Consider the following 18,071-nt stretch of genomic DNA (forward strand, 5'->3'; position numbering starts at 1 on the left):
ATGGAATTTGATAAGTGAACAAGCGAGATGTTTAAAATGTCCGACTTCCAGATAAAGATTCTCTCTCCTTTGATCTTGATCACGTTGTACAATGGAGAAAGGAGTGGCTGGTTACTTTTAATGCATCTAAGACCAAGCTTCTATCTTTACATCATCAACGTTCTGATCCCCATCTGGCATCAATTAAAATGAATGGCTCTCGTCTTGGGGAGGCCTCAGGTTTTGACAGGCTTCTGGGCTTGACTTTTACTCCTGATCTTAAATGGAATACGTACATCAAATCTGTTGCCAAGGCCGCTGGAAAAATGGCCGGATCCTTCTATCGATCCAGTAGATATCTTACTGCTGATGCAATTCTCTATCTATATAAGAGCCAGATACGTCCAAGGATGGAATACTGTTGCCACATATGGGCAGGAGCTGCTAGAAAAGACTTGTCCTGCCTTGATAGGGTTCAAAATAGACTTCGTGGCCTGGTGTGAGATGTCCTTTTCTCTTCGCTGCAACCTCTATCTCACAGAAGAGATGTTGCGAGTTTGTCTCTGCTTTATCGTTATTTTCATGGAAAGGGTTCGACTGAGCTTCAATCTATGGTCCCCCCTTGCCAAACTTTCACAAGAAACACTAGACTAGTTGAAAACATTATCAATAATTTTCCCCACTCTTTATCTGTGCCTAAACCTAAACATAGATTCTATGATCAAAGCTTCTTTCTTAGAACTGCACGCCTGTGGAATTGTCTTCTGTTTTCCTGCTTTCCAGCTATCTATAATATGGTTGTCTTCAAGTCCAACGTGAACAAGTTTCTGATTTAAGTTAGAAAATTTACCGAACTTCGATTACTATTGATTACTATATTGTCCTTTTGACTACTCTACACTCTTTAACCCTTATCCTTGAGTGGCCTATCGGCCTTGATAAGTGGTGACGCCTATATAAAAAAAAAGAAAAAAAAAAAAAGAGAAAACTGACGTGAAATGAATAGAAGAGAAAGAATCATACCCGCCCTACTTTTATGGATACAACAATTGCATGCTTGCCAGATCTTTTATAGGTATCACCTTGTTCCAATCTCATGCTAAGTGGATGACCCAGGAGAGAAAAAAGTAAATTTAGAGAATAATGATCCCTTTTTTCAGCCAACAACAACAATAATAAAAAGGTGGGTGGGGGGAATGATAAAGGCAGTGGTGTGTGCGAGAAACTCACAGGATCCAGAGATATGAAGGAGTAGGAGGTGGACTCCTGCGGCGGCTGTTGGATTCTGTGGCACAGGAGAGTGTTACAAAAGTTGAGGTGGAAGGAAGGCAATTTCAACGAAGAACAGAAGGATTTGCTCCGGACTCTCAGTTTCTCCTTTTTTGGCCTCGTGAGAGCCATTAAGAGAGTTCGGTGAAGGTTTGTTCCTGATGCGTGCAATTCGGTTTTGGGGATTGACCAGAATTGAGAAAGAAGAAGAAGAAAGAAAGAGTTGACTTTTTTGGCTTTTTAAAAGAGAGACTAAAAAGGGGAAATAAAAAGTGACCAGGGGAAACATTTAATATAATCCTTGTATTAGTAGTAATAACATTATATACTATGATAAATATATATATTCATTGTTAAATTAAATAATATATGAAATGCAGAGTTCCCATTTTAGTTTTATCAATTATTTAATGGAATAAGTTGACACTATTTTTACAAATGACTTAATGTTGCTGAAAACCATATTTTAGCAACAACAAAAACAGATTAAAAGTGATAACTTATAGCTAGTTTACTTAATTGCGACATATTTACGTTTACTTATAGAAAGATGGTGTCCATGTCAAAGTTCTAGTTTCAAAAACTACAAATGTTATTCAGTTATCTCCCTTTACACCTTCAGTTTTTAAAGTACAATTTTCACATGGACGCCATTTTTTCTACAAGTAAACAATTTAATGTGTCTCGTAGATGAGCCAACTAGCTATAAATTACTGCTTTTAAATTTGTTTTTTGTTTTTTGCTAAAAACGTGGATTTAACACTGAGAATAGTGCATAAAAAAAACCAGCTGAAATCTATTTCGCTCTAATTTACAAAATTAAAATAGGAACTTACTCAAAATTAAAAATGTTATGACATTAAAAAAAAAAATAAACTTAAAATTCTTAAAAAAAAAAATATGAGGGAAAATAAAGGTGTAATCATTTTGTGATAAAAAGGAACCTAAATACTTTTAGACACTTATGCACTACTCGGACAGACTTATTTTTGTTTTCAGTTGGGACATGGGAAGATTGCAAAGCAGGGGCAAATAAATGCAATTTCAGAACTAAATCAAAAATGCGTTTTTTTTTTGTTTTTTTTGTCTTTTGCTAGAAAGTTTATTTTTAATAAATAAGAAACATAACATAAACTAGTTTTATTACTATTTTGTTTATTATAAAATATGAACAAAGTTTTGTAACACATTTCTGAAATTAAAATATAAGAAACTTATGACACAAAATTGAGTTTTTGCTTGATTTTAGCAAAAATAGACATTTCATTTTTAATAAAACATCATACATTATTAAAATGCATATGAATTTTGAGAAAACTATTTTACTGTAAAAATTTTAATTTTCCATAATAAACTCAAAACTTTTCTTTTTGTAATTAATAAAACACTCATTTTCAATTCGGTCTTGAAATTTGTCTACCCCTGTCTGTCCACTCTTCCTATGCTCAACCTGAAAATCAAAAAAGTTAATCCATCCAAGTAGTGCACAAGTGCTAATATTTTTTTTATAATAAAAAAAAAAAAGAAAAGTATTCATAGTTTTTGTTTTAATATTTGAAACTTCATTGAAATATTGAATTTAATGCCCAATTGTATCAAAAATCTTGCTTGGATTTTGCACAATTTTTTTTTTTTTTTTTTTTATAAAATTGTTGATCCGAAAACGTATTTCTTATCCTGAAATAAAATTGAATGTTGCTTTATAACGTCTAAAAATTTTAACTTTTATAAAAAATTTTTTGATGATTGCCATGGATCGAAATAAGTTTAGATAAAAAACAGTAAAAAAAAAAAAAAAAAAAAAAAAAAAAAATTGGCAGGGATGGCGTGTTTTTTGAAAAAATTTTTTTACGGATTTAATAATTGCACACAGAAAAATAGATTATTTTTTAAACCAATATTTTAAAGTGAAGGTACACTTTCCTTTATAAGTTCAATGTAAAATGATCACCCAGACAATTTTAATTTTGGTCCTCAATTAAAAATGCCCCTTTTTGAGGAGAACTGGACTTTTCCCACATTAAAAACCAAACTGTGGGGAGGTGAAGAAATAGGGACATATAAGCTGTCAAGTTTAAATTAATATCTACATTGTTGTAATAGCTTGCCTTGTTCGGTTCTCTTGAACTGTACAGATGGTTGCTATGAAACAGTTTAACCAAATTAGTTATAAATTTATGACGATTTGGTTCAATTAATGATTTAATGGCTAAACAATATCGTAAGAATTGGGGGTACTTGTACAGTTTAATTAAGACATTCAAAAATGAAAATATCGAAAAAAGGTTATATTGTACGTATCCGTTTTGGACTGAAGATCCCCGGAAAAAAAAAATTTCAATTTGATCAAGTAGTTTTATTTTAAAGCAGAAAAACGTTTTTATGAGAGTATGTTGAAGCCAGCATTATGAAATTTGTTGAACATGCCACGGGGAGATAACTCCAGTTAAAGCGCCGACACTCCCTCCCATCTTTATTACTAGCTTTTCTTGCTAAAAATCGAACCTTTTGCTCGGTATCATAACAAATTGTTTTTTTGCTGTAAAATAAAAACTATTTGATGAAATTAAGTGAATTTTTTTTTTCGGAGAACTTCGTTTCATAACGGATAAGTACAATATAACCTTTTTTTTTTTTTTCCTCGATATTTTCATTTTTTTAATGTCTCGATTAAACTGTACAAGTGCCGAATTGGGTGATACCTGAGAAACGTGTAGTCGGAAGAGGTGCTTATTTATTTGCATTTAATTAACACAAACAGAAAAAAATCGGAGCGAAGACGTTATATTCCAAAAATCATGTGAAGTGATCAATAGGTACCTCCAACGCGAGACAGATTTAATACCCTGCCCCATGCAACACGATGTAACTAATTTAATATCATCATCCTAACTTTTGTACCATTTAAAAGAAGCTTCAAATAAGCTAACAATTTTTTTTTTTTAATTTTGCAGCGTATGAAAATAATGAAAATGCGAGACTAAAATCGTTTTTACATTATCGATGTTTTAAAACAACGTTCCTATGTAGTGATCATTTTGAAGGCGTAAACATATCCGTGTTTAAAAAATTTAGCAAAAATCACCTAATGGTCAGATTTTCATGATATTTTCAAGTCCATAAAAATTGCAACATTTTATAAAGCTGAAGAATTTAAATAATTAATATATTTTTGCAACACGATGTAACTAATTTATTATTATCCTAACTTTTATACAATTTAAAAGAAGCCTCAAACAAACTAATTTTTTTTTTTAATTTTGCAACATACGAAAATAATGAAAATGCGGGACTAAAATCGTGTTTACATTATCGACGCTTTAAAACATGTCTATGTCGTGATGATTTTGAAGCTATAAATATACCCGTTTAAAAAAAATCTAGCAAAAATCACCTAATGGTCAGATTTTCATGAAATTTTCGATACTTTCGATTTTTATTTAATTTACATATTTAAAAGTAGGTTTCCTTAAATATATGAGGGATTTTTTTTTTTTATTGTACCTCCTCTCTCATATTTCATGTTCCGAAATTAAAAATTTAAGTCCATAAAAATTGGAACATTTTATAAAGCTGAAGTGTTTAAATAATTAAAAAATATTTATTTTATATATAAAACTATTAAAAAATTTACTTACATTGAAGTTGTAAATAAAAAAAAATGTATATAAAATTAATGCTATGTTAAAAAAAAATTCCTTAATGTTATAAATTACAAAAAAAAAAAAAAAAAAAAAAAAAAAAAAAAAAAAAAAAAAAAACAATTCTAACAATTTTTTTTTGAAAGATTTAAATAGAATAAAATTCCAATATTCCACGATTTTGCAACTTGATGGCTTACGTACACGAGCGCTACCGTGGCTACCGTAATATGACGATGGTCACGGTGTTACCCCTCTAGCGAAATACGCATCGGCTCCGATGTTGTACGCAGTTCGACTTAGGGAGCAATTATATTTATAAGGAAAGAATTTTTGCGTATGTGTCTTTTAGTTTATTTATTTATTTTGAGTTGAACTTTGCGACTATTTTAATTTTTTTAAATTTTTTTTTTAATATTTTTTTTAATATTTTTTTGGGGGGGGGTCGGAGATTATAGTTATAGGTAATTATTAACAGGAAAATTGGTGCAAGTTCAAATTAGCACTTGTGGCGATAAATAAAAATACAAAAATCTTTAGCGTGTACCTACCTCCCATGGAATGTCGTCGATCGAAACAGTAAAATGTTATTTGTTGCAAGTGCACTTATTGATCTGCACTATTTTTAAATAGTATTTTCAAGGTTAAAGTTTTACGATACCTATTTTTATTAAATTGTTAGGTGAAAGTACAGAATAGGTACAAGGTACACAACCCCCTCCCGTCCCCATGTTAAGAATGGCTTTCTAAATAACGTCATTATTTCAGCATGGCTGAATAAGTGCATGTGCATGACTGCATGCATGTACATCCTTTTATTTTCTTGAATAAAATAAAATAAAAACTACTCTACGAGAACACTTTTTGTTTTAATAATTTTTTTTATTTAAAAATAAAAAATAAAAATTTCAATTGTTCAATGAAAACATTGTTTTTCAAAGCTTATTGGGAATTTTTTTTTTAACTGCCATATTTTTCATTCACATGCTTTAAAAAAGGTTTCAAAATTATCTAATATTTTTTCACTTTTCATGTTTATAATCCTCTCTATACAACATGACCTCATCGACATGATGAGACCATTTCATATCTCCTACTGATCCCGATATGTATTTCAAAAAATCAAAAACAAAATAATTCGCAAAGTTCAAGCCAAAATAAAAAAGGTATAATAAATAAGAAAAACTAGGCGCTCCCTCAGTCGAACTGCGTACAAAATTAGAGCCGATGCGTATTTCGCTTGAGGTTGTATTTATTTGCTTCCCCACTGAGCAAATTAGGCACAAGGCCGTTTTTTAATGTGGAGAGAGAGGGGAGGGGGAAGAGGACCAGCTCCCGAGGGGGGGGGGGGGAGCTGGATAGTAATTTGCCAGCTGGGTTGCCGCTACATGGACCAAAAGATTGCCACAAGGGCAATGGTCTTTGCTTGCAGTATCTTCCGGAACATACTACTAGTACTACACTGTGATCTTGTCACCCGGGCCGGCGGGCCACAGAGGGGAGCAGCACCCGTGAACGTCTGCCAAAAAATAATTTTTTTTACAAATAAGCTGCTTCTTCCCCGATTAGATTAAAGCGATTATTGGCATCCGTAAGAAGTCTGCACAATTATAAGATAAAAATAAAATGAAGTGACTAATAGTGCGTAAAAACGTTGACAATTTCAATAATAAAAGGCTCGGTAGTTCAAATTGAGTTGTCACCCCTCCCTTTATTTATGTCCGATAAATAAAATTGCCGATCTAAAAAAATAAAAATAAATAAATAAATAAATAGTGCCTCGTTTCGTCATAAAATTTGATTTTCTTAGTAAAAAAAAAAAGGGGGGTGCTTACTAAAATAGAGTTGACAGATCGATTTTTTCAAATATATGGTTTTAAGCAAAAACAGTACTTAATTATGTCGAAAATAGTATATTAAAAAATTACGAAAATTTTAGAACTGCTATTGTGTTTTTAGAAAAATAAAAAATATTGCTTTGGTTTAAAACTGCACGTGCACGTCAGCTACTAAAATAGCGAAAAGAGATAAGTATGTTCCCTGTATTCGCAATCTTTAACGTGTTCACATCTAAGGAAAATGCCATTTCCCTCAATTTTCCGTAAAAATTACTTTTAATTTTCTACTGGATGAATTTTCGTAATTTTGGGATATATTACTATTTTCGACATGACAATTAAGTACTGTTTTTTTTTGTTTTGTTTAAAACCACATAAACAATCGATTTGTCGACTATCTGAACAAGCACACACACAAAAAAATACTTTTAGATTAAGTGATTTTTGGAATATGACATCGTTTTGTGACAAGTACATAAAGATTTGCGTGTTTTTTTTTTGGTTTTGTTTTTTAATTAAGTGTAATTTTAAATAAGCACCGTAGCTTTTCTTTGACTACTTTTTCGGTTTGTTATTTATTGTAAAACAAACCCGAAATTTGAAATAAAATAATCGTCTATAAATTACGTCTTTTGCAAAAAAACGATTTTTGACTGTTGCAAATATACACAACGGCAACTTTTTGGTGCGTCAGTCAAGCAACAACATTTCTAAGTTAGAAAAAAATGAAATATTTAACAATATAAATTTATAAACGATTAACACATTAAAATCAGCTTTTATTTTTTTTTTTTTAACATTTTAAATATGAACATTTTTCAGGCTGTCAAAAAAAAAAAAAGTCTGAAAATGAAAATGGACTTAAAAAGTGAATTTTACTATTTCTGTATAACTACATTTCAAAGAAACAAAAGCGCATATATATTATAATAACGAAAAAAAATATTCCCTGGGTTCAGGGGTTAATACCATGCAAACGGTGAACCTGCGACGGGTTTGATTATCAGATTCGTTGTTAGCGACACCTTGAATACCCCTGAAAAAAAAAAAAAAAAAAAAAAAAAAAAACTAGCGGTTTTCGGGTATGCTGAAAACAAATACAGCATTTAAAATTGAGGCCGCAAATAGTTTTCATAATACTGAAAAGATACTTTTCCGCAAGTTTCGTGTAGTAATGTTACGCGACAGCCGTATTTGTTCAAAACAGAAACGAAGTTATGAACTTATGAGTTTTTGTTTTTTTTTGTAAAAAACAATGTGCACGCTTGCGCGTACAACAATGGCCACCATACAACAAATAATTACATTGCTGAATATCCGGAAAACTATTTGCAGAAAATTTAAATCCGATATTCGTTTTCAACATACCCAGAAACTTCTGAAAGTCGTCATTTTAAAAGGAAAATGTTAAGGTGGAGGGAACCAAGTACAATTTTACAAATATGGATAAATAGTACGGGACGGCCGCCGCGTTACATAAAACATGCAGAAAAAGATATTTTCAATATCGTGAAAATTAGTTACCGGCCCCAATTTTAAATGCGATATTCGTTTTCAGCACACACGAAAACCGTCTAAACAAGTTTTTTAAGGTAGATTTGACGTTGGTCAACCAGGCTACAATTAAAAAAAATAAAATACGGGGGGGGGGAGATAAGTTGACAGGGGAGATAATTAAGTTCTGTTGCTTACGTCATGTGATGACCACAATTCCAAGTGTCGGACAAATTTTATTCCTCGTTTAAGCTTTATCGAAAACTTTTGCATTAATTATTTTTCTACCTTAGTTTTCCGTAATTTTTGGATATGTTACTATTTTCCCTACCGCTCTCCCTCGACCCAGGACTGTATCCTAAGATACAAAGTCTCTGACAACATAGATACAGCACTTTCCCCTCGACAGCAGCGCACAAGTGCAGGTGTTTGGTTACTTCAATATCCACCACAACAACTGGCTTGGATTTTCTACTTACACAGATGCAGCTGGTAGCACTACACATAGCTTCTCTACATCTCCCTATCAGATGGTTAGGCTTCCAACCCATTTCCCTGCCCAGCAAGAACAACACTCATCACTTTTAGATCTTTTTCTGACCACAGTTCCCAATGATTGTGTTAAGAATTGCCCACAACATGATCAGCATTCCCAAGTTGGGAATGCTGATCATGTGATAATAGTTGAAATCGCCCTAAACTCTAGAGCCAAAACTGTAGAGCCATTGCTCAAAACGAGATATTATAAAAAGGCTGACTGGGAAGCCATCAGGGATCTCATCAGAGACGCCCCATGGCGAAATATCTTTTCACTTCCTGCTGTACAGTGCGCAAATGAGACCACTGAATGGTTCAAAACAGCAATTGAAGCACATGTTCCAATGCGGAAGTTTTATAGCAAGCCCCACTCTCCCCAATGGTTTACTTCTACTTGTGCAGCTGCCATCGCGCAAAGGCAGCATGCGTACCACAGATTTAACCGACATAAGTCCAGTTCAAACAAACAGAAGTATATAGAAGCCAGAAGTAACTGTAAGAAAGAAAGAGACAGCTAAGAGAATTTACTGAAACCACCAAAAATAAATGAATCAAAGCACAGAAATTAGGAACCCGTGACTTCTGGAAAATCTACAACAGTGTAGTAAATAATGGGCAATCAACAATTCCCCCACTATTCATCAATCATGAGGTTGTTTGCTCAGCAACCGAGAAGGCTAATATGCTTGCCAGTCGGTTTGCCTCCAACTTCATACTGGACCCTGCTAACCACTCCCTCCCTGACTTTCCTTTGTGGTCAGATGCCACATTAGACGATCTGAAAATCACCCCTTCTCAGGTGCATGCTATCATAAGAAATCTTTACACTCTAAAACATGTGGACCTGATCTCATCCCGGCTGTGCTATTAAAGTGCTCCACCAAGTAGCTCCAGTTCTCTCCAAACTTTACAACAAATGCCTTAATGAATCTTGCTTTCCTGCCTGCTGGAAAACTGTTTCTGTGGTACCAGTTTTCAAGAATTCTGGTGAAAGAACTGACCCAGTAAATTACTGCCCCATTCTCCTACTTTTCGATAAAATATTTGAGTCCATAATTAACTAAGCTCTAGTCCATCACCTTACAGATGCTAAACTTCTGACCAACCAACAATATGGATTTAGGCAAGCCCGTTCCACAACAGACATCCTAACTAATCTGAGCGTACATACCATTCACTTGACAAAGCAGGGGAGGGTAAAGCAGTAGCTCTAGATATATCTAAGGCTTTTGACAGGGTATGGCATGAAGGTCTTCTCAGGAAAATCAGATCATACGGTATCACTGGAAGAATACTTAACCTAATTAAATCTTTCTTAGATAAGAGAAAAATCCAGGTTGTCCTCGATGGTCATACATCGAAACAATGATATAAATGCGGGAGTGCCTCAGGGGTCTATCCTTGGACCTCTATTATTCATAAATGACCTCCCTGACAAAATTGTCTGTGAGATGGGCATATATGCTGATGACACCACGTTCTATAACAGACATGACAGGAAAACAAACACACATCTAGAAATAGCAGAAACACTAGAGGATGACCTCCAATCTGTAGTGGAATGGGGACATAAATGGATGGTCACATTCAATGCTGCCAAGACTAAACTGGTTTCCTTCAATAACTACAAGAAACCTTCTCTAACACCAATAGCAATGGCCAAAGACTATCTGAAAGTACATCTTTTAAACTCCTCGGCCTAACGTTCACAGGAAACAGGAGTTGGAAGAACTACATTGAGAGCATTGCCAGAACCGCTGCGAAAAAAGTAGGCTCTCTCTAACATGCTAGAAAGCTACTAATGCCTGAAAGTATCCTGTACCTCTATAAGACCACCATTCGCCCATGTATGGAGTATTGTTGTCATATTTGGGCTGGTGCATCTGCCACTAGTCTCGCTCCTAGACAAGGTTCAAAAAGAGTCGCCAACCTAATAGGTCCTGAACTGTCATCTAAGCTTCAGCCTGTCCCATCGACAAAATGTAGCATCCCTCTGCCTGTTCTACAAGTATTTTAACGGTGAATGCTCCGATGAACTGCAAATACTTGTACCCCACCCCTCGATGTAAATTCCCCCGACAAACCCTAGATGTAAGAGAGCCTTTCTTCCCCAGAACCGCTAGACTTTGGAATTCCCTTCCAGGTTCCTGCTTCCCTCAACTGTACTGACATGCAGAAGTTCAAGTGTAACGTGAATCGACATCTTGCTGCCCAACTCCCCACATAGTACCCCTGTAGCTTATGACCCTGATAGTAGCCCCCAACATCAAAGTGGCAATGTGCCTTGTTTGGGGTGAAAATGTAATAAAAAAATAAATAAATAAAAATAAAAAAAATTTTTAAATTGCGATATGACAATTACGTAGGTATCATTTATTTTACTTGAAATTCAATCATTTTTCGTTATTATAATATAAGCACCGAAAAAAATAAAATAAAAAACTTAGAATCCAAAATATTTATGGTGCTCATTCAGATTGGCACTCATAGCTGCAATTAAAGAAAATATAGAAAAGTCTGATGTACATACTCGTAACAGAATAAATGTCATGTTCCAAAAATTACGTTGGTAGTGTTTATTCCGTTCTTAACATGGGAGGGTTGGGTGTTTATACTATACTGGGGCAGGTCGTAAAAAATACTTAAGTTACTCTTCTACCCAGCTGGATAAATTTTTTAGTGTTTTTTTACTTACTTTAAAACGTACATTCGGTTAGAAAAACAAGTAGTGTCTAGCGTTATGGGAGAACAAGAAAAAAAAATCTCCGCGGATTGACTCTTTCAACTTGAAAATTAAAGACTAAAACAGAACGGTGATAGAGACTCTTCTGTAGTTTCATTAACCTTTTTCGCCAAGTAACGTGCCGACATTAACTGAGCAGAAGAATCGTTTAATATTTCAAATTCTGTTTACATCAGGGGGCAGGGGTCTGTGGAGGGGCGGGTGGTGTTGTGGCGACCGCGGCCGCCACAACACCACTCGCCCCTCCCCACCACCGCCCTCTAATGTAAACAGAATCTAATTAGTTAATAACTATACAAGTTCTGAGAAACACCCGTTAATAACTATACAAGTTCTATAATGAAAAAAAGAACGAAACAAGTATGTTTTTGTAAATTTACTGACAGCATAACTAGCGTCCTAGATTATGATATGGAAAAAAAAACGAATCTCTTAGTAAAAAAAAAAAAGAAAAGTGCCGGTTTTCGGGAATGCTGAAAACGAATATCAGTTAAATTTGCTTTATATGAAGAAATTACTAGGTGGCCAGAAAGTGAGTGCTCATTTTACGTTATCCCCCACGTTTATCTGCCCCAAATTTAAATGTGATATTCGTTTTCAGTACCACCGAAAACCTCTATAAATCGTCATTTTAAAGTTTTGGGGGAGAGTTGGAAAGAAACTTGACATTGACCGATTTTTTTTATTTATTTATTTTTTATTTTATTTTATTTTTTTTTTTTTTTTACATCTATGAAACAAAATGTTTATTTACGTATTCCTTATTTTCTCTTTCATTGATAAAGTGGTGCTTGGTGCTAATGCAGAGAGTGATCCGCGCTATTTTTTTTTTAATCGTATTTCCACGTTTAAAGTTTTATATTTTTTTATTCAATTGTAAGGTGAAAGTACAGAATAGATACAAAACATCCTCCTCATGTTAAGAATGGCTTTTTAAATAACATTATTTCAGCACGGATCACTCTCTGCATGAGTACCGATGGTGAAAAAAATATATATATATTTGAAAATTGTATCCATTTTGTGCTTTCATACCTCAACTGACAGACGCAGACACCCCCTGCCGGCGCATTTGAAAGGGTCTAGTTTTATGCACACTTACCTCAGCATTAATAAAGCATACAAAGTTCTTTTAAAATAAAAAATTGACATTTAATTTTATTACGGGCAACCAGAGGATTTCAGTATTAAGAACTGAAATCCTAAGTACTTTGACGGAAAATCCCAAGCCAATCCCATTAATGACCAAAGAAACAGTCTTCGATTTTAAAGCCAACATTATATTTTTGATTTTTTTTTATTATTTATTTAAACATGCATGTTTTACTATACACAGCCATTCGAAAAAGTTAAAAAAATAAATAAAAAAACTTACCAAAGGCAAGATAAGTTACTCTTCTACTTAACTGGGTAGGTAGTTAGTGTTTTTACTAAACTTAAATATTTAATCGGCTCGAAAAACAAGTACGTTCAACGGGTACGCGATCACAAAAAAGGTAGCCCCAATGTATTTGTTACGCGGCCATTTTTTCTTGTGGTCGCGTACTTTAACGCTGATTTTTCGAGCAGAATAAACATTTTACATTAAGTAAAAAAAAAAAAAAACAACCCAGTTATGTAGAAGAGTAACTTATCTTGCTTTTGATAACATTTGTTTATATATTTGATTTTTTACAACTTTTTCGAAGGTCTGGACAGTAAAACATGCTCTTTTCGTTTATTAAATTGTTAGGTGAAAGTACAGAATAGTTACAAAATAATCCGGGTTTGTATTACTGTACACAGATTCGAAAAAGTTGTCAAAAAACAAATATATAACAAATAAATGTTATCAAAGGCAAGATAAGTTACTTTTCTACCAAACTGGATATATTTTTCGTGTTTTTATTCAAGGTAACATGTTTATTCAGCTCGAAAACCATACAGTGTTTACCGATGTATTGGAACATTCAAGATGGAGTTTGATTCTCTCTTTAACACGGTAAGTGTGGAAAAAGATGTTAAATAAAAAAAACGGATAAAATACTGTTAAAAACTCGATCAATATATGTTACCGTGACATAGGTTGACATATATTCGGCGGGTTTTTAACAGTATTTTGTATAGTTTTTTATTTATAACACCTTTTTCCAAACTTACGGTGTTAAAGAGGGTGTGAGACGCCATCTTGAATTTTCGAATACATCGGTAAACACTATGTTTTTCGAGCTGAATAAATATGTTACATTGAATAAAAACACAAAAAATATATCCAGTTTGGTAGAAAAGTAACTTATCTTGCCTTTGATAACATTTATTTGTTATATATTTGTTTTTTGACAACTTTTTCGAATCTATGTGTACAGTAATACAAACCCAATAATCCTCTTCTCCCATGTTAAAGAAGAGTTTTCTAAATAACGTTATTTCAGTACGGTCCGTATTCTGCATAAGTACCTTTAATTTTCTAACTGTAGTTTTTAATTTTTAACTAATGCTTAGTGTCGTCTGCCCTATTTATAGTTTCTTTTTTTCTGAATTGTTTCATCCATTTTCTAGACTTAACTCGAGATTCTCCGTCAAAGTAATGAAATATTTGCGTATTAGTTACAAATAATGCACATAACAAATATTAAATTAAATATTTATGAATACTGTATTTTTTTTACGACCTGCCCGACTGCAGTATAAACACCCCTAACCACCCCATGTTAAGAACGGCTTTCAGAATAAACACTCTCAACCTCTCCATGTTAAGAACGGATTTCGAGGTTAGGGGGAAGTATTCCGAAAGCCGTTCTTATGATGGGGAGGGTGGGGTGTTTATAATGCGCTGACCTGACGTCGTAAAAATTTACCGTTTTTAAATTTTAAATTTGGAATGCGAGATTGAAAAAATATTAAAAATAAAAATCTTATAATCGTTATATATTTTATATAACAAGTTATGAAAATATAAATGGCAATTAAGCTACACAGAATATTCCGAGTTTCATCCTCGTGAGAATTCGTCAGGCTTATGCCTATATATGACAGTCGAAAATTGAACAGAAATTATAAATTGTAATAAATTTGGACCAATAATGTTCGTACATATAAAAAAATAATTTCAATAAATGAAATTTTTAAAAACCTTTTTGAAGAATAAATTAAATTATTTAATACAGCAAATTATTTCTTTTGTTATTAATTTAAAAAAAATACCTTCCTTAAAAATTCGAACCGTCAAAAAACGAAAACAAAAAAAAAGGTTAATAAAGTAGTTTTAGTTGAAGAAAAAGGCAAAACGTCATTTTTACTTACCATTCACAAAGAACTGGTAAATATTCCTGAAAGAAGGACACTCTTTTATAAATATGTGACAACAGAAGAGAAGAAAGAATTAGATAATTGTTTTTGAATGTTTGTCACAAAAAGAATCAGTTCCCTCTCGTCGATTAAGCGTTTAAAAAAAAAAAAAACTACAGTCGAAACGGAAGGAAAGTGTACGTCATGAACGGTGGTTTCGTTAAAAATGTCCCCGGTTGAAAAATATTCCGGTTATATTATCATTATCATTATGAAACATTTCATCAGGTGATGAAGTTTCAATTTGAGTTCTTTGGGAGTGTGGAGTAACTCATTACTAGGGCTATGACAACAGCATATTCTTTTCATTGTTTTGACTCTCGAGTGTGTATCTGTTATGCTTTTATATAGAGTGATGTGGTTCTCGGTTGATTCACTGTGTCAAACTGTGTCGGATATAGACTTGAGAGTCAAAACTAAAAAAAGAATATTCTGTTGTCATAGCCCTAGGTCCACAAGGTAGTACTTGACAGGGTCTTTTTTATGCATTATATTAATCTATCGTTTTCACATTATTTCTATGCACAAGTTCAAAATTCTATTGATAATGAAATAAGCTATTTAAGATTTTTTTTTTTTTTCAAAAGTGCACAATACAAGATAGAGCTTTATAAGCATTTATGTAGGCCATTCTTGATATATCTGCACATATTATTAAAGTGACCCTCTGTGTATGTGTGTGTGTGTGTGTGTGTGTGTGTGTGTGTGTGCGCGTGCACAGAAAGGTCTCTACTAAACTACTCTGCCAATTTTTGGTCTACAGACTTGAAACTTGATACATAGCGGAATTGGGCATATGGAATGAATTTGATTTGGTTTTTAGCGGGTAAAAATAGCTGCTAAGGGGTCAAAACTGAAAAATTGAAACTTGGCAGGCATGAGTAGACTAAACATGTTACTTCTATGCATATGCAAATGTACATTTATACTTTAAGTAAATTAATTTTTTAAGCTTTGATATGCATATGAACTTAGCTCAGATGGTAACAAATACAGCTGGAGAGCAATAAGTTTTTTTTATTCTAGCTGATCGCAACCAAGTCATATTTATTTTTTAACTTTTAAAACCACAACTATATATTAGGTACAATATAATGATCAATAAAGAATTGGCTCTATAATAATATGAAATCTGCATAAACATAAATTAAAATATCATATTTAAGTATATTTTACAACGAGGCAATGCCGGCCTGCTAGTGTGTGTGTGTGTGTGTGTGTGTGTATATATATATATATATATATATATATATATATGGACTCAACTTTCAAGTATTTGATGAAACTACAAGTAAGTCAAAGATCTTACTTGACGATAACAAAAAGTGAAGCAGAGGGAACATGGTGAAGAAAAAGGTGATTTCACGTGAATGGATAATCTGGTGAAAGGTAAAGTATCCAATGACGGTAAAATGGACCATCTTCCAATTATGCGATTTCCTTGGATTTTACTTGTGCGAATGGAAATTTAATTAACTTTCTTGGATTTACTGAAATTCTTTGACAGACAATGGATACTGATGAAGGGCTGCCTGCGCGTGAAATTTTTTGTGGCAGCAGTTGCACAATCTCCAACCACACCTTTCCTGAGTCAACATTGTTAAATACCAGTGGCAAGTGAAGTGTATGTACAGGACGACTGGAAACAAATGCAGAGATAAGCGGAGAGTACATACAGTGCATAGAATTCCCAAATGGTTACCCATCTGGTAATAACCAGCCTCAACGTTGTTACCTTTGGTGATTTGATGAGAACTGGTGTGTCAACGTCTTATGCTATATATATATATATATATATATATATATATATATATATATATATATATTGTGACATGATCTTTAAATTGGATTATGTATTTAAATCGAAATTTAAATACTTAATTTTAGGCTGAGGAGATATATCGTTTTCTGTTTTTATATTTTGTCGCCGAGGTAAAATATAACATGATTCTCACAAGATAGGCTAATACAGTAGTTGTTTTGAATTGAGCGAAAATCTACTAATGTACCCCCCCCCCATTAAAACTTGCAGAGACTTCACCGGCTGAAGATTTTGTCAAGTCTATTTTTAGACCGGATTTTGAAGCAGAGAAGAAGAGGGGGGAACCGGAAGTGGTATGACTTCCCCTTTCCCTTTTTTTAACTGGATACTAGCGGAAGTCGCTCTTTTCGGTTAAGGTCGCCAACCTGTTAAGAGGTCTCTCTCCTCGTGGCAGGAGGAGGGGTGACTTCTTCCCCTCATGCGAAAAGGATACGGATATACGAGACGTGGACGACACGACCTTCTCCAGTCATGCGAGAGAATGCGATTAATTTACTTTCTTACGAAAGAGACAATGACCTTTTTCTCATCATGCGAAGGAGATGTGGATATACTGACGCAGACGATATGACCCTTATCCCTCACAAAAGAGACAGATATACAACACACAAGCAAGAAAAGAGAACACGTGAATTTGCTATCCAAACTTTTTCCCCGCCGAAGGAAATATCTTGGATTAACTGCGTCATTGACGAGTTGGGAAACACACCAGCAAAAGAAACAAAAAAAACAGGGGGGGAAACAAAAGAGATCTGTAAGTGCAAAGACTTTGATTACCCCCACCCCCAAAGAATTTCGCTCATTTCAATACACGTAGATATACTTCAGATTCCATAACTTTGAATACATTTCTTTTTCTTTTGTTAAACTCTTACTTTTTTTTTTATCTTAAATAAATCTATTTTTGTATCATTTGGGAAAGTGTCTGTTATCTCGTTATTTCATCGCATTTTTATTGTGTTCGTCCTTGTATCTCTATCAACTTGCTTTATTTTTTTTTGTTGCTGTGCCACATATGCGATAAAGAGAAAAATACTTGGGTTTTGGCTTTCCCGTAAATTCCCTTATACCCCCCCCCCTTTTGGCAACGTGTTACAAAAGTAAACGATATTTGTTTTATCATTAGTTTCCATTCATACCCCTACGTTATAAATTGCCTTACCACATCTTTTATCGCGTGTGTAACAATATACTGTAAAAGTCTGAGGAAGCTACAGACGGCCAAAAAAACGTCTGGGTAGCTGAAACAATAATGTAACTTAACAGAAAGATACGGTAATAAAAAATAAAAGCATATTTGCTCTACAACAGTATTGAGCACTTTCTTTAGTTTTTATTAATTACCATTTCTACTAAATATATATATATATATATATATATATATATATATATATATATATAAAATAAAAATTACAATTAAA

General features: G+C 33.4%; 1 protein-coding gene across 4 annotated transcripts in view; it reads right to left on the reverse strand.

Annotated features, from left to right (window-relative positions):
* The window catches only part of LOC145247962 (multivesicular body subunit 12B-like), a 169,945-nt gene extending 154,939 nt beyond the window's left edge, over positions 1 to 15,006 (reverse strand). The window contains exons 1-2 of one of the 4 annotated variants that reach the window (XM_080109610.1): positions 14,784 to 14,996; positions 1,210 to 1,406 (exon numbers count right to left, since the gene is read on the reverse strand). In XM_080109610.1, the coding sequence (XP_079965736.1) occupies positions 1,210 to 1,380 (171 nt within the window). In that variant the 5' untranslated portion in view covers positions 1,381 to 1,406; positions 14,784 to 14,996. Of the gene's footprint in view, positions 1 to 1,209; positions 1,407 to 14,783 lie in introns of all 4 variants that reach the window. The other 3 variants (XM_080109611.1, XM_080109612.1, XM_080109613.1) reach the window with 3 other exon arrangements.
* Between the last annotated feature and the right edge of the window lie 3,065 nt (positions 15,007 to 18,071).

The sequence above is a fragment of the Euprymna scolopes genome, chromosome 26 (genome assembly GCF_053919585.1).
Source record: "Euprymna scolopes isolate OS-2025 chromosome 26, ASM5391958v1, whole genome shotgun sequence".
Taxonomy (NCBI): domain Eukaryota; kingdom Metazoa; phylum Mollusca; class Cephalopoda; order Sepiida; family Sepiolidae; genus Euprymna; species Euprymna scolopes.